This window comes from Corythoichthys intestinalis, chromosome 14 (assembly GCF_030265065.1).
Source record: "Corythoichthys intestinalis isolate RoL2023-P3 chromosome 14, ASM3026506v1, whole genome shotgun sequence".
Classification (NCBI taxonomy): Eukaryota; Metazoa; Chordata; class Actinopteri; order Syngnathiformes; family Syngnathidae; genus Corythoichthys; species Corythoichthys intestinalis.
In genome coordinates, this window is record NC_080408.1 from 28,565,307 (window position 1) to 28,590,674 (window position 25,368).

Sequence of the window (25,368 nt, forward strand, 5' to 3'; positions counted from 1 at the left end):
CGGCCCTAGCGTGCCCCGGGTGCCTTAGAGGAGATTCCTTCCTCAACCTTCCGAATAAAACATATTATGGCTATGCAAATCGGCAAGTGAATGCCAGCCCACCAGCTGGGCAAAAACAGTGAAGGAATGCCCCCAGATCCCTTGCCTCATAACAAGTGTTAGAATTGAAGCTAGGTTTATGTACACCTAGCTTGGCTAAAAAGAACATGCCAGAAATCAATGTAACTTTTGTAGAGGTTGGTAGCTGCTCCCTCAGTTGCTGTGATTGCAACCCTCTTTTTTCAGGTGCAAACAATAGGATGGGAGTAGCAGGAAAGCAACAGGCTGACTAGACAGAAGTTATCCTATCTGGTGACTAACTATAATAAGGAAAGCATAAATGTTAACTGTATGCAAGAAAAACATTCTTGTAGTTCACAGTAATATGCAGTGGTACCTCTACCTACGAAGTAAATTCGTTCCAGGACCTTGTTTATAAGTTGAAATGGTCGTACGTCAAGCTTGATTATAATTAGATTAATTGGTTCCAGAGCTCGAAAACCTACACTAAATCCTTAATAAATACTGCTGGTATTATTGCACATAGCAATTCCACAGAGCAAAAGGAATAAATGATTTTTATAAATAGAAATTGTAATATTAATAATAATAATAATAATAATACCTGTAATAAAGTAACAAATCGGGTTCTAATGTGGCGGATGTGTTTTCATGCTGTACCTGAACACACCGCGTGGCTGACATGACAAAGTAAGAGGGGTGCATTAGAGTTTTTACTTTCACTTTTCATGTTCTGTTGGCATCAGCTGTGGCAGACAGTTGGCATGTTGTGTGTTCTGAAATAAATGATTAAAAGCTGACGATTTCTTTGGCGATGTTACAATAATTAACTTATAAAGACTTGCGAATTGAGGTCGGAGCATATTTTTCTATCATTTCCATCTTCATTTCAGTGGTAAGCGTCACCTTTTTCATTGTTTTACCCCCTGCATTAGCATTCTAGGAAGCCATGTTGATTTCTCTCAAAAGAAAATCCGCCGTGCATCCTTCTTGCAGGAACGAAACTGCAGCGTTGTCATAAATCGTCGGATTTCGAGCATGTCGTCGGCTGTAGAAACAAATGGCGAGTCAAATTTTACGTATGATGTCGAAAAGATCGTCTGTCGAAGCGTATGTCAAGGTACCACTGAACTAGTAATGAATTAATATGTATGATCATATAAAACAAATATGTGGAAATAAATAAATAAAATATCTACAATTGCCAGACTAATTTTTGCTTGATTCATCTATTCATGTGTACAGTACGTACAGACACCTGGATATACATGGAATATGGTCTCTTCCAATAGTATCAGAAAATACCAATTCCTTTATTTCCCCTCTGTTCATTACATCTGGATTACCAACAAAGTGCTGGAGATTATTGGCATTATTAATAGACATTGGAAGCATTTAAAACATCTTTGGGTAGAACAAAAATGTTACAGATACATTTGCAAAAAGCCTGTGATATGCTGCACTCCAACATTGCCAGTTTAATTCAGTTGTGCTCAGATTAACAAATAGCTTTTATTTTTATTTTTTATTACCCTCAGCCCCCAGGAAGAAGAAAATGTTTCAATAAGTATTGCATTTTATTACTGCATGACAGAAAAAGGTTATTGTAATACAATATTCCACGCTCAAGTAAAGCTGGGCTAATCATTTCAATGAGCTATTGTATTTCAAGTTGGGAGCTCATGGAGGGGGGAGGGGGGGTGCACCTGACGAGTCACTAATACAAAGCTGCGGGAGCTGTCTCAAAGTCTAGATAGAGGAGCATTCCTGTCAATTTTCACCGGTTGTTCTATTGTGGAGCTACTGTGTCAGCATGAAGTCACATTGATGTTTTTTTATTCTTGTTGTTGCCAGGCTGAAACTGTCCTACACTTATGAGCCAAGTAGCTCATTACTCATCATGGAATGGAACCACACAGAGCCGCCTATTGGTGTTCGGGTCATTGATTATCTCATTAGCCAAGAAAAGGTGACTGAGAGGACCGACCACTCGAAGGTTGAGACAGGTATTTTCTACTTTGAGCAGCTCACAATACAATTATTTGGGAGAGTTTGTAATTGTTTGTTGAGCCATGTGAATCGCCCAGTAAATTCAAGCTACCCAGTACTCTGAGATTTAAGTATATTACATCACCATATCCTTATCCTTTCTAAAAACTACAATTGTAGATTGGGGAAGAATTATCCAATTAAAATCTTCAATACATTTTCACCCCGTATAGTCTAGGAGTGTGCCATCTAAGGCACCCACCGATTCGATTCGATTACGATTCAGGGTGCTACGATTCAATCATTGAACGATGATCACGGTGTTGACGATCACGATTATCATGATTATCGATGCATCATACAGTATTAGTTAATAAAGTAGCCAAGTAGCCAGTAGATGCTTTTTTTCCCTTTTTTTTACAGGTGCAAAAATGTTAACCATTTCAAAGGCAGTACATATTTCTCTGAACAATACAATAAAATTTACACTGGTGGAATGAATTCCAGATTTTCTGGAAACAAACAAAGTGCCTTTAGAAATTAACACTTCTTTTAACCAATATACCCGTATTTTTCAGACTATAAGTCGCAGTTTTTTTTCATAGTTTGGCTGGGCGTGCGACTTATACTCTGGAGCGACTTATGTGTGAAATTATTAACACATTATTATATCATTTCACACGTTATTTTAGTGTTTTGGAGTGACCCTGATGGTTTGGTAAACTTGTTAGCATGTTATTTATGCTATAGTTATCTGAATAACTCTTAATAGCTATGTTACGTTACCATACCGACCACGTTCGCATTTCGTTGCTCATGCATCATTTAACATTATCATACTGTACACTTATTTAGCATGTTGTTCTCTATTGTATTCTTATTTTAAATTGCCTCTCATGATGACATATCTGTTCTATGTGTTGAATTTTATCAAGTAAATTTCCACCAAAAATGCAACTTATACTCCAGTGCTACTTATATGTTTTTTTCCTCTTCGTTGGGCATTTTATGGATGGTGCGACTTATACTCAGGTGCGATTTATAGTCCGAAAAATACGGTGCTTTGTTTTCACAGATTTCTGTACTATTCCACATGTTAGTAGTGTTACAGCTGTACATAATCCTGGTTTTACACGTTCTGCATCTGGAGTAACTTTTGTGCACCAACAAACAAAGCACAAATTGACATGGAAATACACGTTAGCGAATTCGCTAATTAGCATAGCGCTCGGCGCTTACTAGTAACATCTAAAAAAAAAAAAAAAAACAATAAAGGCTAAACAGTACAAGAGGGTTTGTGTACTCACCTCTTATAGACGTACTTAGCAACACACTGGAGACATTTTCCAATTAACATGACTTGAACCCACTGCTGGACAACTGAAAGTCAAGGAGCAACGAACGGGCTTTCTTCCCCTCTCGCTCTAGAAAATAACTCACTCAAAGAAAAGAACCTAAAGTGCGACCGCCCGCTGCTTGCCTGTCTCATACACATATTTATTCTCGAGTCTTTTGAGCAGGAGTAAATTTCTAGCTCAGTAACTTCCGCTGCAGCCCTCCTAACCTTGTGCGTCCCTTAAGGTGTCCGGGTGGCAGACGTGTCCTAAATTTCGTTCCGCTAGCAGTGGCTGTCATTAAGTTATTACGGAAAATCGTTTTTGAACATTTATGAATCGTAATCGAATCGTCAAGTGTCAAATCTCGATGAATCTAATAATCGATGTATTGGCAAACCGCTACTGTATACATGTATTTAGGGTGGTTTTAGCTGATTTTTCGTTAGTCTGTATTATATTTTAAAGGTCCAACATAATCACAAAGACTGTAATACTACACACTCAGACAATGTGGCAAAGTTTTCCAAGTGACACCCAAACTTTTAAACAGAATTGTATACAAACAATGTGTTTTCGTGAAATGCGTGAACTTGTGTGGGTGACCCCGAACTTTTGAACAGTAGTGTTGATGTGTAAAACATGAATATTTATGTATGCAGGGCAAGCATAAATTTAGAAAATGCATGCATTCAGAGTTGCACAAATGAAAACAACTTGAGTTCACCTAAGTGCCCTTTGGCACTGAATTGACGAAAGCAACCAACCGCTGAACCGCACTGTATCATTTAAAGTAACACTAGAATGTCATGGCACCTCTCATTACATTAGTGTTTTATTATAACAGGCAGCATGAGTTTATGGGTCTAGTAAATTTTCAGAAATGGTGTGACTTCGCCTGCAATCATTAGAAAGAAATTGAGTCCTGCTTCAAAGACATCACCTTGAACAGTCATCTGAGCAGTCTGAAAATACTTTGTCGATGGTTCTGTTACAGTTTTTTTTTTTTTTTTTTTTTAATTTGGCAGTATTTTCAGAGGAGTAAAATATTTCAGGCTTGCTCAGAGTCCTCCACACTCTCCAGCCCATCGTCAATGATTACAGAGGTAAAGATGGCATTGTGATGACTTGTGCAAAGTCCTCTGTATGAGGAGAAAAATCCTTGAAAAGCCATTTATAGTTTGACAGAATCTTTCCCAAATCCTGTTCTGTAGCAGCAAACAGACATTGTGTTGTACTTTATATGCAGACTAGAGTCTATTGCTTTGAGCACATTTTTTTTTGCCCATTAGTGCCTGAATGTTTTGCTGGGCCAAAAAAGAGTATCTCATTTAAATTTCGGCCATCCAACAAAATCAGGTTTCAGAAGATTACAGTATAACAGCAAAGTAGGTACGTCCCTCACATTGAAAAAAATATATACATACAGTGCCTTGCAAAAGTATTCGGCCCCCTTGAATCTTGCAACCTTTCGCCACAGTTCAGGCTTCAAACATAAAGATATGAAATTTAATTTTTTTGTCAAGAATCAACAACAAGTGGGACACAATCGTGAAGTGGAACAACATTTATTGGATAATTTAAACTTTTTTAACAAATAAAAAACTGAAAAGTGGGGCGTGCAATATTATTCGGCCCCTTTACTTTCAGTGCAGCAAACTCACTCCAGAAGTTCAGTGAGGATCTCTGAATGATCCAATGTTGTCCTAAATGACCGATGATGATAAATAGAATCCACCTGTGTGTAATCAAGTCTCCGTATAAATGCACCTGCTCTGTGATAGTCTCAGGGTTCTGTTTAAAGTGCAGAGAGCATTATGAAAACCAAGGAACACACCAGGCAGGTCCGAGATACTGTTGTGGAGAAGTTTAAGGCCAGATTTGGATACAAAAAGATTTCCCAAGCTTTAAACATCTCAAGGAGCACTGTGCAAGCCATCATATTGAAATGGAAGGAGCATCAGACCACTGCAAATCTACCAAGACCCGGCCGTCTTTCCAAACTTTCTTCTCAAACAAGGAGAAGAGATGCAGCCAAGAGGCCCATGATCACTCTGGATGAACTGCAGAGATCTACAGCTGAGGTGGGAGAGTCTGTCCATAGGACAACAATCAGTCGTACACTGCACAAATCTGGCCTTTATGGAAGAGTGGCAAGAAGAAAGCCATTTCTCAAAGATATCCATAAAAAGTCTCGTTTAAAGTTTGCCACAAGCCACCTGGGAGACACACCAAACATGTGGAAGAAGGTGCTCTGGTCAGATGAAACCAAAATTGAACTTTTTGGCCACAATGCAAAACGATATGTTTGGCGTAAAAGCAACACAGCTCATCACCCTGAACACACCATCCCCACTGTCAAACATGGTGGTGGCAGCATCATGGTTTGGGCCCGCTTTTCTTCAGCAGGGACAGGGAAGATGGTTAAAATTGACGGGAAGATGGATGCAGCCAAATACAGGAACATTCTGGAAGAAAACCTGTTGGTATCTGCACAAGACCTGAGACTGGGACGGAGATTTATCTTCCAACAGGACAATGATCCAAAACATAAAGCCAAATCTACAATGGAATGGTTCAAAAATAAACGTATCCAGGTGTTAGAATGGCCAAGTCAAAGTCCAGACCTGAATCAAATCGAGAATCTGTGGAAAGAGCTGAAGACTGCTGTTCACAAACACTCTCCATCCAGCCTCACTGAGCTCGAGCTGTTTTGCAAGGAAGAATGGGCAAGAATGTCAGTCTCTCGATGTGCAAAACTGATAGAAACATACCCCAAGCGACTTGCAGCTGTAATTGGAGCAAAAGGTGGCGCTACAAAGTATTAACGCAAGGGGGCCGAATAATATTGCACGCCCCACTTTTCAGTTTTTTATTTGTTAAAAAAGTTTAAATTATCCAATAAATTTTGTTCCACTTCACGAATGTGTCCCACATGTTGTTGATTCTTGACAAAAAATTAAAATTTTATATCTTTATGTTTGAAGTCTGAAATGTGGCGAAAGGTTGCAAGGTTCAAGGGGGCCGAATACTTTTGCAAGGCACTGTATATGGCGGAAAACACAGACAAGGCTGAAAAAGCAGTTTCTGCTCTTGCACCCCTCTTTAAAATAAACTGCCCTATTTTAAGCCAAAAGAACTGTTGTGTTTGAAGGAACAATATATCTATATGCTGCCCAGAGGTTGCGCTAGACTTTTTCGTTGTCTGTCATTTTGACTGACAGGGTCATAAAAATCCGGTCATAATCTATTTTTACCCGTCACTTAAATTTTGAAAATGATAATAATGACATATTCAATAGTATTTTGTTTTCATTCATTTTTAATTAATGTTCCGTCCGAACAAGCTTAACAGAGAATCCACACTGTGCCATGACACATCAAGCAGATGAATGAATATATAACTTTTTCTCCGCAGTGACAAAAACAGCTGTGAAAAGCACCTCACATGCAAAACTAGTAAATACCACTCTTGGTTCAGAAACAAGCTATCATTCAGGCAACTTTTGCATTCAAACACATTTTGCTTTCATTCAAGTGACTTTTATTTTCTATTGAAAATATATACTTTGATTGAAGGAACCTTTTTTGGATTGACTAAGACATACACAAACCTACCTACAAATTTATCAACCTACAGTAGGCAAGTAAGAAATAAGTGTCTGAAAGTCGCCTGACTAGTAGTAGTAGCGAAAGAGAAAGCAGCCTCACTCAGCAAGGTTTCGCCCAACCCACCCTTCAAATAAAGTACCCTGACTGAGCCTGTTTCGCCCAACCCCCTCATCAGCTAAAGTAGCCTGACTGAGCCTGTTTCGCCCAACCCCCTCTTCAGCTAAAGTAGCCTGACTATCAGACACTTATTTCTTACTTGACACTAAACTGCTAAACTTCCTCGAATTTTTTGATAACAGTATTTTAATAATTCTAATTCATTCGGATGTATTTGTATGAATACCCTCTACATGTTAAAAAACATTTTTAAAAAGATCAATTAACAGTTTGCTGTGGATATACATTTATATGCATAGATATTTAGAAATATTTAGAAATACTACAACTAAGCACACCAAGCAACAGTGGTAACAAGAAAAGCACCTCACATGAAATAGCTGGAAAAAAATATGCAAGACTAGTAAATACCACTCTTGGTTCAGAAACAAACTATCATTCAGGTTTCATACAATGGGGTAAAGATTACATTAAATTTGAAACCAAATTAAATTAAACTGAACTAGTGCTCCACATCTATGTGCATGTGTTGTGGACCCTTCTGTATGTTACAAGTGTTTGTTTTGTTTGCTTTGCTTAAATTAAATGAAACAAGCTTGATACATCCAAATAATACTCTAACAGCTGATGACCAGTATTATATCCTCTCAATGTGTTTTCTTCAGTCATAAAAGTAATAGTTAAAAAAGATTAATCACGATAAAACGTGCACTATTTAGGGGTGTAATAAATGAAAAATCGACACCACTAATTGTAATGCTTGTTCATTGTGTTTCTTCATTTGTAATGTTTGTTTTGTTTTTCAGTTTTGCTAAACGCACAAGTGCACTTAGTGCACTTTTTATCGTCACTTTTGGTTACGTAACAACTGGCCGAACAGACTTATGACGTACGCGAGTGTAAAGAGGTGTCCCAATTCGTAGGGCTGACGTTTCAAGCCCTACCCCTTATTGCTTCGTTTGAAAGGCCATGGGGTGGGCCGAGGGGTGGGCCAAGGGGTAGAAATGAGATGGGCTTGGGGCAGGATCTCCTTATAAGTCTGTCCCAAAATGGGACACCCTTGGTAATATTAGGAAGCACCAAAACCCCTGGTACTTCTAGTGTTAAGGCCCCGAACTATTTTTAATTTGTCTGTTTTACCCTGGAAACCCCCGTTTACAGACGTCATGCAACCGCTTTTGTTTCAACCTAGCCATAAAAAGAAGGTAAGTAATCGTATTTATATTTGAAATGTGTCATTTTTAGCTTGGAATCATAAATTGATGTGTAATATGTAGTTTAAAAAAAAAAAAACTTTAAAAAATTATTCACTTGCATATTTTAAACTCAAACAAATTACGTCACAATGAAAAAATTAGCGTCTGTAAAGTCACGGATATCTACCTCATAACTATCGCTTAATCGTATTTTTTTTTTCGTTACTGTCGCATTTTCCCCACTATTTTATCAATCCAAACAAGACAAATAAAAAAATAAAAACATTTAAAAGGTAAATATATGAAAATGAAAATCTCAACCACTCCTTGATGTCTGCGTCTGCATCGCGACCCTTGTTATATTACCATGCTTCACCCATAAAATCCCCCAAAAATCCAGCTGTGGCCATTCGCAGCTGTGTCTTGACACTTGGTGATTCATGCTACATGGAGTTTTTGGATCGAAAAGAGGTAAATATGCGATAATATCTCGTTAAAATCATGGCGTCTTTAGTTATGCTCTCACGTGCTCTCACCTCCAGTTAGGGTTTTGCTGTTTAATTTTTTTGTATGTTTTTTTTTAAATGCCATCCTGTTCAAAATTTTTCTTCCCCTAAAAAATTGAGATTTAAAGCTTTCCAATGATGTATCACACATGCATATAGGAGAATTTTGAAATTTGGCCAAATTGGGGGTCTCAGATCAGAACTTCAAGTCACCTGAGTGTTTTCCGCCATACATATATACACAGTGGGGCAAATAAGTTTTTAGTCAACCACCAATTGTGCAAGTTCTCCTACTTGAAAAGATTAGAGAGGCCTGTAATTGTCAACATTGGTAAACCTCAACCATGAGAGACAGAATGTGGAAAAAAAAAAACAGAAAATCACATTGTTTGATTTTTAAAGAATTTATTTCCAAATTAGAGTGAAAATAAGTATTTGGTCACCTACAAACAAGCAAGAGTTGCTGTCAAAGAGGTCTAACTTCTTCCAACGAGGTCTAACGAGGCTCCACTCGTTATCTGTATTAATGGCACCTGTTTTAACTCGTTATCAGTATAAAAGACACCTGTCCATAAGTTCAGTCAGTCACACTCTAAACTCCACTATGGCCAAACCAAAGAGCTGTCGAAAGACACCAGAGACAAAATTGTAGACCTGCACCATGCTGGGAAGACTGCAATAGGTAAAACATTTGGTGTAAAGAAATCAACTGTGGGAGCAATTATTATAAAATGGAAGACATACAAGACCACTGATAATCTCTCTCGATCTGGGGTGTCTTTTATACCGATAATGAGTTAAAACAGGTGCCATTAATACAGGTAACAAGCGGAGCCTAGTTAGACCTCGTTAGAAGAATATTTATTTTCCACTCTACTTTGGAAATAAATTCTTTTAAAATCAAACAATGTGATTTTCTGTTGTTGTTTTTTTTCCACATTCTGTCTCTCATGGTTGAGGTTTACCAATGTTGACAATTACAGGCCTCTCTAATCTTTTCAAGTAGGAGAACTTGCACAATTGGTGGTTGACTACATATTTATTTGCCCCACTGTACATGTAGACATACTCTATACACACAAACAAAGTTAAATATGTCCGTTAGAATACAGAATGCGCAGTGGACTTGTGTGTCCATTTCTGTATAGATAACAGCAAAAGTCTTTATTTCCTGCAAGCCTATCAGCTTTTTATTAAATCAAACACGCCCAGAGTTCACAGATGTTTTAAGTATATTGATGAAAGATTACTATCTCAATATTTATACTGTTTGGAACATTTTTGTTTGGTGGTGGTCTGGGAGATATTTGTCATGCGTATTAAAGTTTGGAAAATACTCTACAATTCTGTAGTTTTTAAAGAATCCACAAGATGGTGGTCATTAGTAACAATATTAAGCATTCATAATCGATTTACTTGTAGCAGAACAATTTACTTTCATTATTTTTGACATGCCAAAATAAATTTAGCATTTAACAACAAAGTATTAAAAATATTCAAACACAGTAGGTTTGTTCTTTGTTGAAACTTTTTTGCTCACTATACTGTCATTTTGATGATCTGAGCTTTCATTCAGTGCAGTCAGGGCTCTACTCAGCTCTCCAGTAGATGATTGATTACTTTTGGTGAACACACCCTGATGCGAACATAGCAGGCAATGGTGGCTGGTCATGGATGTTCAGCGAGAAGGGAGTGAGGAGGGGTGAACAGACCACCAAGGAGTGTGTGATAGACAGAGCAAAGGAATCAAAGACAGGCACATGATTTTAAAAAAGACTGAAAGCAGACTGAATAGTGTGGTTTTGATTTCAGCTGCCTTTCATCTGAGAGAATTGGAGTTACATGAACCAATGGACATTTCTGCAAGTTCTCCTAAGCTGCGTTTCATTCGTCTTTGCTTTTTCTGTTTCCCTCAAGCTTCCTCCAATCTCCATTCCTCCTTTCTTGTTTTTGAACTGTTTTTATTTGTACCCTCTTACTAAACTTGCTTACCACACAGTCTTTTCTCAAAAATCATTTTTTCCTCCTCCACTTGGTACCTCCGATTGTTTTCATTAAGTATAAACAGAAGGGTAAAGTCAATGTCCTCCACAAAAAGGTACATAATATACAACCAGTCATCCATCAAAACTGAATTCACTGGCATGTCTTGTAGTATAGCAGGCAGGCATAACGTAGTTTAATCGGGTAATAAAATAGTATTAATGATTGATGTATTTCAATATCTTTCACCCAACTTTAATGGGGCTTTAATATGAAACCTCTAGTCAAGTGACAAGGAAAATCAATCACAGAGACCATGTAATTTCAGCTGCCTCACGTCTTTGGATTCTGCTACTACGGTACTTTAGAATGGAATGAACTTTATGAGTTTGTTCTGTATTTGAAATTAATGTGCCTCGTAAATCTGCTATATTTTGATTTCTTTTCAAATTAGAGACGTTACAGTTTGACTTAATAGTAGACTCATGCAAGACAATGAAAAGAACACGGTAATCCATGGTAGGCTGTATTTTCATAGACAGTGCCCATGTGTGGCATGAAACGCAATGTGTATCAAAGTGTAGTGTATTTTTGTGCCAGTGCAGACCACGTGGCTTGTATTTAGAAAACTTGTAGACTGGTCAGCACAAATGTACGGCAAAAAACACAGACAAGGCTGAAAAAGCAGTTTCTGCTCTTGCACCCCTGTTTAAAATAAAATGCTGTAATTTAGGCCAAAAGAACTGTTGTGTTTAATAGAACAATATGTCTATATGCTGTCATAGCAGATTCATGGCGCAGTAAGCCCCCGACCTATTTTTAATTTGTCCGTTTTACCCTGGAAACCCCCGTTTACAGACGTTGCGCAACCGCTTTTGTTTCAACCTAGCCATAATAAGTAATCATATTTATTAATCGAAATGTCTGTCATTTTTAGCTTACAATCATTAATTGATGTCTAGTATTTAGTTAAAAAAAAAAAAACAACTAAAAAATTATTCACTCGCATATTTTAAACTTTTAAACAAATTACGTCACAATGAAAAAATTGGCGTCTGTAAAAAAGTCACGAATATCTACGTCATAACTATCGTTTAATTTTATTTTTTTCGTTTCTGTCGCATTTTCCCCAATAATTTAGAAGATAAATAATTGATACAAACAATGAAAAATAAAAAAATTAAAAAAACGTTTAAAAGTTTAAATATATGAAAATGAAAATCTCGATTAATCCTTAATGTCTGCGATTTCTGCATCGCGACCCTTGTTATATTACCATGTTTCACCCCCAAAAATCCAGCTGCGCCCATTCACAGCTGTGTCTTGACACTCAGTGATACATGCTACATGGAGTTTTTGGATCGAAAAGAGGTAAGTGCACGATAATATCTCGTTAAAATCTTGGTGTCTTTAATTATGCTCTCGCGTGCTCTTACCTCCAGTATTTTTTTTTTTTTTTTCTCATTGCGCGCCTGTTAAAGATTTTTCTTTCCCCAGAATATAGAGATTTTAAGTTTTCCAATGATGTATCACAGATGCATATAGGACAATTTTGAAATTTGCCCAAATTGGGGTCTGAGAGCAGAACTTCAAGTCACCTGTGTGTTTTCCGCCATATGCATGGATGTGTTCTTGCAGTCATGCCCAGTTCAAGTAACAAATTTGTAGAGGAAAAGCTGAACCTTAGCATGCCACCGAAGAGGGGGCAGCCAGGCCGATTTGCACCTCCACTGACATGTGAGGAAGATGTCACCATGCCTTATTCAAAAAATACCTGATTAGCATGCATTAACCCTCAAAATCTAAAAAATCTATATCAATAAAGTCCATAAATACATTCATTAAAGGCATAACTATCATTTTCATCTTTATTTTACCACTGTAATGATCCCACTAGCTACACTTTCAAGGGTGGGTTGACTTGAGGAGAGAGGAGGTCACACACGGTCATCAGCGTTCAGGGAGGAAGGCAGGTAGGTCTGCTCGCACTTTCTTATTCAAGCACGCGTCAACCTTCCACTAAGCAAACCAATTTCTCATTTCGTCACGTAGAGGACAAGTCCCGTGGACAAATGTGCCGGTGTCATGCCGGCTCTCAAGGGCCCTGCGAGGAACCCGAGTTATTGGTGCATTGCAGTTGGTCATGCACGTGCCGCACCCTGCTCTTTTTTCCCCACTGAATATTTGTGCCTTTGCATGAATTCACCCAAATCTGGTCTAAAATGCCACTTTGCTTGGTGCAGACCTGTGCTGGTCTTGATTCTAGGTGGTGTTTGAAAATAACTAAAACAACCAAATTTATTTTAATTATTGTTTTTGTTTTTTTCATATTTTATTCTAAAACTCTCGTACACTGTTCATTTCACGTTACTATTATTACACGATTGCCATCTGTGTGACCTTTTCTTATTTGTACATATCTATTTGTGTATTCATTGATTTTCTTATAAAGATATGAAGGATGTGTGCATATTAGAAACAGATGACAAAATAGCAACTTCTTCAAAGATTCCCAAAGTTTCACTTTTATATTAATCTTTCAGATGTATTTTTTTCTATTAATGAAAATCTAGAATTGCGTGGAAAGATGATTGTTTGTCTTAAAGGACTAAGCTATATCCGGATCTGATGTCTGCTTGTTTGTGCAAGACTGTCTGCCTTAACAAGCTTCAGGCAAATAAGGTGAGATCATAGTGTAAGTGTATGCACTTACGCTAGTACCTGGTAGATGTCTGGAAACATCCTGAGTACAAAGTCTGGTTTAAGTCAAGTGAGAATAGCTGTTGACTTACCCGGTGTTGCTCTAAAAACAAACATATCCTTAGGCGTGAGGAAACCACTGATGCAGTACTTTTGATTGACTAGTGAGGTTTGCTTTAGTTTGAGAGGAACGCAAAACAAAATCAATTAACACCTTCATTAATTCGTGGTCATAGTATTGTCTTTTAAATAAGTTTTGATAAATATTTCTTTTGAGCTTCAATAATTTCTTTAACATATTTTGGAATTGCATCAGTGCTTATTAAAGGAGGTTTTGGTTTAATTTGATTTGAATTTCTTTTAATGGATCTCAATTGGCGGTGGATTTATGATATTTGCACTCAGGCCTTGTTTCTATCCGGATCCACAGCATTAGTCATTGTGCTTTTAAGATTTAAGGCCCAGTTATGCTTCTGCGGCACACCTTCGCCGTCAAGGAAGACCCGATTTATGAACCTCCGCCGTAGCCTGACGTGGACATCCACAGAATACTGACTATGCGTCACGTCAATGCGTGGTGACTTCACGCAAATGGACTGTGATTGTTCCACTCAGACTGCTTTTTTTTCGGTTCAGCGCGAAATTACCGCCATTTTCAAACATTGTTGTGCTACACGCAAAAATGGACCAAGCCGACAAGAGTATCATCGAAGAGGTCCGCAAGTACGTCAACCTCTACAATGTCTCGTCAAGACATTATAAAGATTCCCAAATGGCAAGCAATTCGTGGAAGGAGATTGCTGAAAATACGGGGCTGGAGGTCAGAGATTGCATAAAAAAATGGAAGAACCTCCGAGACAAGTATGTGTATTTTCGGAAACGAATGGCCACACAAAACGATGACCCAGTCAGCCAAAAACTGCCAGCTTTTTATCACTTTGTCGTATTTTTGGTTGGTGCACTTTATCATTTATTGTGTACATTTAGTGGGGCAAATAAGTATTTAGTCAACCACCAATTGTGCAAATTCTCCTACTTGAAAAGATTAAAGAGGCCTGTAATTGTCAACATTGGTAAACCTCAACCATGAGAGACCCAGTGAGGGGGAAAAAAAAAACAGAAAATCACATTGCTTGATTTTGAAAGAATTTATTTCCAAATTAGAGTGAAAAATAAGTATTTGGTCACCTACAAACAAGCAAGATTTCTGGCTATCAAAGAAGTCTAACTTCTTCGAACGAGGTCTAACAAGGTCTAACGAGGCTCCACTTGTTACCTGTACTAATGGCACCTGTTTTAACTCATTATCGGTATAAAAGACACCTGTCCACATTCTAAGTCAGTCACACTCCAAACTCCACTATGGTCAAGACCAAAGAACTGTCGAAGGACACCAGAGACAAAATTGTAGACCTGCACCAGGCTGTGAAGACTGAATCTGCAATAGGTAAAACGCTTGGTGTAAAGAAATCAACTTTGGGAGCAATTATTAGAAAATGGAAGACATACAAGACCACTAATAATCTCCCTCGATCTGGGGCTCCATGCAAGATCTCACCCCGTCGCGTCAAAATGATAACAAGAACGGTGAGCAAAAATCCCAGAACCACACGGGAGGACCTAGTGAATGACCTACAGAGAGCTGGGACCACAGTAACAAAGGCAAATCAGTAACACTTTGCGCCGCCAGGGACTCAAATCCTGCACTGCCAGACGTGTCCCCCTGCTGAAGCCAGTACACATCCAGGCCCGTCTGCGGTTCACTAGAGAGCATTTGGATGATCCAGAAGAGGACTGGGAGAATGTGTTATGGTCAGATAAAACTAAAATAGAACTTTTTGCTAGAAACACAGGTTCCCGTGTTTGGAGGAGAAAGAATACTGAATTGCATTCGAAGAACACCATACCTACTGTGAAGAATGGGGATGGAAACATCATGATTTGGGGCTGTTTTTCTGCAAAGGGACCAGGACGACTGATCTGTGTAAAGGAAAGAATGAATGGGGCCATCTATCGAGAGATTTTGAGTGAAAATCTCCTTCCGTCACCAAGGGTATTGAAGATGAGATGTGGCTGGGTCTTTCAGCATGACAATGATCCCAAACACACAGCCAAGGCAACAAAGGAGTGGCTTCGTAAGAAGCCTTTCAAGGTCCTGGAGTGGCCTAGCCAGTCTTCATATTTCAACGCCGTAGGAAATCTGTGGAGGGAGGTGAAAGTCCGTGTTGCCCAACGACAGCCCCAAAACATCACTGCTCTAGAAGAGATCTGCATGGAGGAATGGGCCAAAATACCAGCAACAGTGTGTGAAAAGCTTGTGAAGTGTTACAGAAAACGTTTGGCCTCCGTTATTGCCAACAAAGGGTACATAACAAAGTTTTGAGATGAACTTTTGGTATTGACCAAATACTTATTTTCATTATTTGCTAATAAATTCTTTAAAAATCAAACAATGTGATTTTCCGGGGGGCGTGGGGGGGTTCCACATTCTGTCTCTCATGGTTGAGGTTTACCTATGTTGACAATTACAGGCCTCGCTAATATTTTCAAGTGGAAGAACTTGCACAATTAGTGGTTGACTAAATACTTATTTGCCCTACTGTGTGTATGCTGTGAGTCTGGGACTTATTTACATTTTACACTTCAAGTATATGAAAAATTAAGCACAGGTTTGGTGTCAGGAGTTTTTTTTATGTTTATTTTTCAACAATAGACAGTTCACACACTATACATACATTATCACTGATTGAGAGAGCCTCGGTGCTTATATGATAACGTGTTTCCCATCAAAGCTTCCAACGCAGTTTGTGAAGTTCCTTAGCCACCAGAAATTTGCGATGGCTTCCCACTGGCTGATTGCAGGACACGGTCAAGAAATCAGACAAAACACTGGACAACGCAGCTTGCTAGCTTCCACCCCCCGATGCTAGAATTCGTAATGTGACTGCCAGCCTATTTGCGCATCAACAGTCAGACAGACCACCTCCGCACGCGTTTTCTGTGTCGCCTGCGCCTCAACATTATATTTGTTGTTCAATGTTGATGAGCTGAAAATTCACATTCAAGCGTTCCATCTCTGTTGGCATTGTTCTATAAGTGGAAGAAAACTAGAGAAAGTCGACAAGAGTTCCCCTAAAACCGTACAAGCACAACGCCACACTCCGCTATTGGCTTGGCAGTGAATTGCAGAGCAACGCGTTCCCTTCCCGCAGAACTATCGAATGCTTATTGACGCCGTAGGGTCTACATCATCGCTACGCCGTCACCGCAATGCAGAAGCATAACTCAGGCTTTAGATGGCCTTCATAGCTGATGACAGCCATTGCAATCAAACTGTCCACTTTAATACCCAGTCGAAGCTACCTTGCTGTAGGCCTTTTTTCTTGTGTAGGAAGTAGAGACAAAAGCAAGGTCCATGCAGCCAGCACCACTAGGTTCTCTCAACATGACTAGAGACTGAAAAATACAGATACACCATAACCAAATATGTCATATTTCACCCAAAGATCGCCAGTGCCTGTCTCGGCCAAACCTTTTCTTTTGTTCTGATTTTCAAAAATATCTCTTTATTAAAACTAATGAAAATGGAGTTACAGACACCCTCTAAGGCTTCACTGACTGTGCTTGTCCAGTGACCACCCTCCAAGGCCTCCCCGGCGACACCGGATGATATTTTTGTCTATCTCCTCCAACACCTCATTGTGGCTCGCAACCACTCTAATGTGGTGTGGTCAGCCAGCTTTTTCCACGTGTATTATTACCCAAATTCTAAATAACATATGTATTTTATCTAACCCGTGGGCATAGCGTGATGGCCAGGATAATCTTGTGAATGTGGAAGTTGTAAATGCACTGTTGAAGTACTGTTGGGAAAATAGAGCGATTTAAGTTTTGAGCTTTCCTGGTGGTACTGGTGGTACAAGCCAAAACCCATATCTACTTGCAACTCCATGTTTTTGGAAAATCCATTTTTAACATACAGTACTTTTTTGTGGGAGAACCAAAGAAGTGTACTTCTGGATATAACCTCAACCATTGGCATTGTTAATGAACAAAGTGACATCCTAGATACGTTTATGAACATGCAGAAGTCGATAACATATTGACTTCTGAGGGGACATGTTGGCGTCTAATATTTTGGAACATTGCGACAATATGAGATGGTCCATTTTATGTGTAAAAGGAGAGTCCGAGGCAAGGAGGGGGGCCTGTACCTAGCCTGGAGTAGTATGTGATGCCAGTAAGCTCGAAGGTTGTGTTCCGTTTGGCATAAGCTATGGCGAGTTTATGTGTGTGTGTCTCAGAAGGAACTGTGCTGACAGCAGCTCCTGTACTATTGTGCTCATTATTTTTGATGTTTTACTGCTTTTATGACTTTTAATACAGGGTTGAAAAAAATTATTATGGTTATCCTTTCTAAAATGTAAGGACAGTTAAGATTTACACAATATAGCTATCTTGAGAAATAAACATGTTCCACACAAAACAACTACAGTGTTGCTAGGAAACACTTATATACATATACTAGTCCTTCTAAAAAAATAGCATATTGTGATAAAGTTCATTATTTTCTGTAATGTAGTGATAAACATTAGACTTTCATATATTTTAGATTCATTACACACAACTGAAGTAGTTCAAGCCTTTTATTGTTTTAATATTGATGATTTTGGCAAAAAAGTCAAGAAAAAACAAAAATTCTTATCTAAAAAATTTTGCATATTTCATCCTACCAATACAAAAAATTGTTTTTTTAATACAACAAAAGTCAACCTTAAATTAATTATATCAGCTCTGCACTCAATACTTGGTCGGGAATCGTTTTGCAGAAATGATTGCTTCAATGCTGGGTGGCATGGAGGCAATCAGCCTGTGGCACTGCTGAGGTGTTATGTAGGCCCGGGTTGCTTCGATAGCTGCCTTAAGCTCATCCACAGTGTCTCGACTTCCTCTTCACAATAGCCCGTAGATTCTCTATGGGGTTCAGGTCAGGGGAGTTGGCAGGCCAATTGAGCACAGAAATGCAATTTACCAGTGGTTTTGGCACTGTGAGCAGGTGCCACGTCGTGCTGAAAAATGAAATCTTCATCTCCATAAAGCTTTTCAGCAGATGGAAGCATGAAGTGCTCCAAAATCTCCTGATAGCTAGCTGCATTGACCCTGCCCTTGATAAAACACAGTAAAACGACACCAGCAGCTGACATGTCACCCCAGACCATCACTGACAGTGGGTACTTGACACTGGACTTCAGGCATTTTGGCATTTCCTTCTCCCCAGTCTTCCCCCAAACTCTGGCACCTTGATTTCCGAATGACATGCAAAATTTGCTTTCATCTGAAAAAAAGTACTTTGGACCACTGAGCAACAGTCCAGTGCTGCTTCTCTGTAGCCCAGGTCAGGTGATTCTGCCGCTGTTTCAGGTTCAAAAGTGGCTTGACCTGGGGAATGCGGCACCTGTAGCCCATTTCCAGCACATGCCTGTGCACGGTGGCTCTGGATGTTTCTACTCCAGACTCAGTCCACTGTTTCTGCAGGTCCTCCAAGGTCTGGAATCATCCCTTCTCCACAATCTTTCTCAGGATGCAGTCACCTCTTCTGGTTGTGCAGTGTTTCCTGCCACACTTTTTCCTTCCAACAGACTTCCCACTGAGGTGCCTTGATCCAGCACTCTGGGAACATCCTATTCGCTCAGAAATGACTTTGTGTGTCTTAGCCTCTTGCTTGAGGGTGTTAATGATGGCCGTCTGAACAGCAGTCAGGTCGGTAGTCTTGCCCTTGTTTGAGTAATGAACCAGGCTGGGAGATTTTAAAAGCCTGAGGAATCTTTCGCAGGGGTTTTGAGTTAATTCGCTGATTCAGATGATTAGGTTAGTAGCTTCTTTAGAGTACCTTTTCATGATATGTTAATTTTTTGAGATAGGGATTTTTGGTTTTTCTTAACTTTTTTGCCAAAATCATCGATATTAAAACGATAAAAGGCTTTAACTACTTCAGTTGTGTGTATTGAATCTAAAATATATGAAAGTCTATATGTGAAAATCTAATGTTTATCAGTATATTACAGAAACTAATTAACATTATCACAATATGCTAATTTTTTGAGAAGGACCAGTATGTCCTACATACATATGTTAATGTGTGCCATCATTATCTGTCAGATATGTGTATAAGAGTTAATCAAATTTAAAATTTGGGTCCATGGGCCACAGGCATAATTCCAATCTAATTGTCCACAGTTCCCCATTATGGGCAAGCACGTACATTTGCAGAAAAATATCAGTCAGATATGAATTCATGTTGAAGAAAACACCCAAAAAAACAGAGATTATTTTGTGACTGAGACACCTTTTATATGGACTGTCACTGTCTTAGGCACAGACATTTTGAAAAATTATAGTGCATCAAAACCATGATTAAAAATTATTATTATAATACTTTACATTGGCTGAAAAGCTTTATTCCAAAAGGCCTCATTGTGAAACAGTTGGTTGCTGCCAGTCATGTTAAACTTTACAGCATCAGTGGTGGAGTCTAGTGTGTTTTGGATTATGACTTCTGTTTGGTTTGAGTTTCACTTGTTATGCAAAAAAAAAACTTGGATCAGCTTGCCAAGACCTGCTTCATCTGTATAATTTCACTTGCGTGCCTAGTGCAATTGATGGAAAGCCAAACACTTCAGACACATTTTGAACTTCTGTCAGTGTGCAGTGCCCATATGAGAGGAATACAAATGTGAGACACACAGAAAATGGAGAAGGAGGTCAATGACAAGTAGAGAGAACAGAGAAGAAAACACAAATGAACCTCTAATGCATGTATAAATCATATGCTGAAAACATAAGAGAGTTGTGTTACTTCTCTCCTTTCTAGACAATGTGTTTGTGTGCAATCAACCTTCATCTCCTCATTAAAGTGTTACATTCTTTCATTGATGCATTTGGCAAATTTGAGTATGTGCGTGCTTGCAAATGTCTCCCAGAGCAACTGTGAGCAATTGGTCAGGCGTAGGTTTCTCAAATTTTAACTTAACTTATCGCCACTCTAAAGATGCAGTGTTCACTGATTTATGGTACAGTGAAGTAGTAAATTAAAAGTCAATAGTTCATGTTTGAAATAGAAATTAGAAGCAAGAAAGAAAAACAAACTGTAGTTTTATGCATAATTCCATCCCTTTATTATTTTGTTTTTGGTCAACTGAAGCACCTATACTCCCTTTAACGTCCGTCTACAGTATGTTTTTTTTTTTTTTTTTGTTATTGTTGTTGTTTTATTTTTATTTTCCTGGAAATAAAAAAAAACAAAAAAACTCATTTGACCATTCATACTATTGAAATGGTTCTGAACATTTTCAATCACAGATACGAGAGTTGCTCTTGTATTACAGCTGGTTTCTTTGCCATTCCATAGTGGAAAGGTAGACAACAAATTCCAGATGTTTTTTAGTTCAGCATTTACATGTCAGTTGTATTTGAGCCTGCGGGTGTGTGCAATATTGTTTTTGCCAGCAAGTCCCAGTTTTAGTCATCTGGAGAAAAGTAAGATTACTTTTAGGCATATTTTAGTCTTTCATTTTAAGGAAATAAAGGCAGCCTAACTAACCAACAACACAGCATTGTTTTATTTGTTTATTAACCTCATGACTGGCACCCACTGTGGACTTAAGGCCAAGTTATGCTTCTGTGTCAGACCTACGCCAGTAAGGCAGACCCGATTTACGACCCTCCGCCGTAGCCTGACGTTCACCTCCACAGATTGGGCGTCACGTCCACGCGGAGTCACGTGACAGAAATGGACTGGGATTGTTCCGCTCAGACTGTTTCCGGTTCAGTGCGAAATCACCGCCATTTTCAAACATTGTTGTGCTACACGCAAAAAGGGACCAAGCCGGCTAGAGGATCATCGAAGAGGTCCGCAAGTACGAACCGTTCTAAAATGTCTCGTCAAGACATTATAAAGATTGCCAAATGGCAAGCAATTCATGGAAGGAGATAGCTGAAAATACGGGGCTGGAGGTCAGCGATTGCATAAAAAAATGGAAGAACCTCCGAGACATCCATGTGTGTGTTCGGAAGCGAATGGCCACACGAAGCGGTGAAACAGTCGGCTGAAAACTGCTGGCTTTTAATCACTTTATGTCATATTGTTGGTTGGTGCACTTTATCATTTATTGTGTACATATGTTTGCTGTGAGTATGTGACTTATTTACATTTTACACTTGAAGTATATGAAGAATAAAGCACAGGCTTGGTGTCAAAAGAGTCGTTTTGATGTTTAATTTTCAACAACAGGCAGTTCACACACTTGATACATCATCACTGAGTCTCGGTGCTTCTATGATAACGTGTTTACCAGGCTTCCATTGCAGTGTGGGAAGTTCTATAGCCGCCAGAAATCTGCTATGGCTTTCCACTGGCTGGTTGTAGGACACAGCAAAAAATCAGGCTGTCCGCAATGCTTTGCAGACCTCAGACAAAACGCTGGACACATTGCTCGACACCAGTTTGAAGCTAGCCGCTTTCTGGCTTCCATCCTAGGCTGGAATTCATAATGTAACTGCCAGTCTCTATGCGGCATCAACAGTCAGACAGACCACCCCTGCAACCGTCTTCTGCATCGCCTGCGCCTCAACATTTGTATGATCAACATTCGTTGTTCAATGTTGATGGCCTGAAGATCCACATTCAAGCGTTCCATCTCCGGTGGCATTGTTGTGTAACCGGAAGGAAAAACTAGAGGACAGCGTCAAGAGTCCCCCAAAACTGTACAAACACAATGCCATACCCTTCTAATGGCTTGTCGGTGAATTACAGAGCAATGCGTTCCCTTGCCGCAGAACTATCGAATGCTCATTGACGCCGTAGGGTCTACATCGTCGCCACGTTGTCACTGCAACGCAGAAGCATAACTCAGGCTTTAAGCTTTCTGATCTCTCTGACCAATGGTCAAAATTGTAATGTAGCAGTACAGTTGAATTATGTATATACTTTACCCCAATAATGTGACAATTACCTTAGTATTATGTGAAGGGGGTTAACAAAGTCCTATTGTCATACTCAACATTTACGCAAACCACTGTTTTTTGTGCTTTGTGTGTTCCCAAAATTTTCCCCTGACTTTATGTCTGTCAATAGTTTGTCAGGTCTATGTTTCTGCCAATACATGATTGTAATATTATTCAATGCAAACAATGGGATCCTCCATAGTTACTTAAAGAGAATGATAATACTAAGGGGCTGTGAGATATCAATTGAACCGTTATGTGGTAAGATAACAAATATTAATAAAGTTAACAAAAAAATAAATCACATTCATGAGCAATTATCGCAAATAGATAGAAAATGACGAACATTTCCGAAAGTATTCTGGAAACAGCCGAATGGGGCTTTGACGTCACAGCCAGGAAACAAAAGGTCGAGGCAGGTGCCATCGTTGTTTATCGACGAGAGAGTTGCGTTCGTGTTTTATCAAAAAATCGCTAAAATGGTTCAAACCTGTCATGCTATGTGGTGTACATATAGCCATTTGTCGCAATGTATTACCCATGAGTTCCCGAACGCGAGAAAAAGAGCTGGACTATGCAGACAATGAGTAAAGTTCGTCCATGCAAAGAGGGCTAATTTTGCAGACCCAGCCTCCGGCACAGTTTTGTGTGGTGCACATTTTACACCTGCTACCACAAGCTATTCGAACTATGGACAAATGAAATCAGGTTTTGCTAAGAAATTGCTGCTGAAAGCAGATGCGGTGCCCACCATACACGCGAAGCCACCTAAATGTCCCGAGATATCAAGAAAGAGAACGATGACTGGCAATGATGAGACCACCCCACCACCCCTGGCTGAGCAAAGGAGGTGAGCAGCCATACTCGAAATGGCCAGAGTGAGTACTCTTTTATAATAAAAAAAACATATCACCCATTGGATATAGGACTGGACACATGTATTAATTATCGCTCGTAAAATATACACAACAAATCCTCTAATCCCATTCATGTTTGTGTCTGTTGGCAGAGCGAAAACCTATGATAGCACAATAAATGATCATTATTCTATACATTATTTTGCAGTCACGGTGTATCAGCTTCACAAAAACAAATGAAAAAAAAAAACATTCGATGTTTCCTACACGATCTGTTGCCGGTGTTTCATCAGTGTGATTGCTCTCCTCAATGATCCTTTCATTAGGCTGCATTGGCTTTCGTTTGGGCTCAAATTGATAACCCAAAACACCAAAGAAAGGTTCATAACTCTCCTCATCACCATTAGAAGAACGTTCGTTACGTCGGATTCGTCGCTGCAACTAGAAACAAAATTGGTAACACTTTATAATAACTATCCGTTTTACTAGTTAGTAGATCATTAGTAAACTGTTGATATATGATTTATTGTTGATTTGTGAAGTATTTGTTAACAGTTTGTTAAGCATTTACTGGGTGTTCTTAACCCGAAACACAGTTTGTGTAGAAACGTTTCAAGTTTTTGTGTGTAACGTTTGGCATTTCTATCTTTTCAGGTTAAGAAATGCCGTTCACTTCAAAAGAAAAGGCATTTTGCTAAGGCATTTTGCAGGCAGCGCTCATGTTGCACATTTATGAAAATCTGCCATTAAACCAACAAATATTTGTACTTTTCTTTGTATATTTAACCAATAAAACTTATGACCTTCAACATAAAGTCTATTGAGTTTTATTAAGATCCATCAACTAGCATGGGCATTTAGAATGGTGATAACCATATTGGAACACCCTGTAAATGCTTAACAAACTGTTAACAAATACTTCACAAATTAACAATAAATCATTTATCAACAGTTTACTAATGATTTATTAACTAGTAAAATGGATAGTTATTATAAAGTGTTACCAAATTGTCGCCATCGTCGCCGCCATTCTGTACTAAGCACTGAGCCGGTTGTTTTCTTGTTGTGACGTCACGCACACAATATGCTAGATTTCCAGGATCTCGGGCGCCGGTCATTTTAGCTTGACAATCGATCCAAATTTATATCATTTTCTTGGTGTTGCGATGTGTGTAATTACTCGAAGTGGCATGATATGAATCCAAAAGGCATGCGTTCATGGATAAATGATGGAATATTAGCATTCCCCAGGTGTTTTAATACTCTTTAACACAACAATTAACATTTTTTTATTGGACAAGAGTCCAAATACACCCCGTAAATGGAGATTCCGCTGGAAAAACAGATTTGTCTTTAATGCACCCCTCCTTTTTATTTTAAAAGTGGGAGGAAAGAGATTGACTTTAAGGGTCAACAGGCACACACGCACATTGCCTTCCCGAGCCTGCATAACTAAACTGACAAAAGCAGGCACAACTTCAAAAGGTGAGAGATCCCATAACTCCCATAAATCAGTCTTCTGGCAATCCTTGACTTTCCAACCAATCAGACTTGAAGAATGCACAGGGTAAACATCTCCAGCTGAAGGACAAGTAAAACAGTCTTAACCGCATGTTTCTGTGCATTGCTATTACCCTTTGCATTGAAAGAGCCTTTCCAGTGACTACAGGTCTGAAAAATATTTCTCAGACAATGTCTGAATTTATTTTTATAGCTTTATTCTACAGTAATTTGTCGAGTATATCGTTTTAGAAGCTAGTTTTTATAAGCTTCAGTTCATTTAATAGAGTGAGTCTCTTTTGTTTTTTAACTTCTGCATGGAATATTTCATTCTTCACAACAGGTGGCTGGACATGGGGACCCATTTTTCTTTCAAATTACTGCTTAAAGTTGAAGTATAAATGTTCTCACTCATAAAATAGCATTACCTTAGGACTCAGTTGAATGTTATTCAATATTTTTCAACTTCAGTCATTACCTTTAATCACTTTTGAAACCCTAAAACTGTTTG

General features: G+C 38.9%; 1 protein-coding gene across 8 annotated transcripts in view; it reads left to right on the forward strand.

Moving 5' to 3' along the window:
• Positions 1–25,368, forward strand: part of astn1 (astrotactin 1) — a 506,238-nt gene that overhangs the window by 446,716 nt on the left and 34,154 nt on the right. For all 8 annotated transcript variants that reach the window (XM_057856766.1, XM_057856768.1, XM_057856762.1 and 5 more), the window contains exon 20: positions 1,915–2,066. In XM_057856766.1, the coding sequence (XP_057712749.1) occupies positions 1,915–2,066 (152 nt within the window). The remainder of the gene's footprint in view (positions 1–1,914; positions 2,067–25,368) is intronic.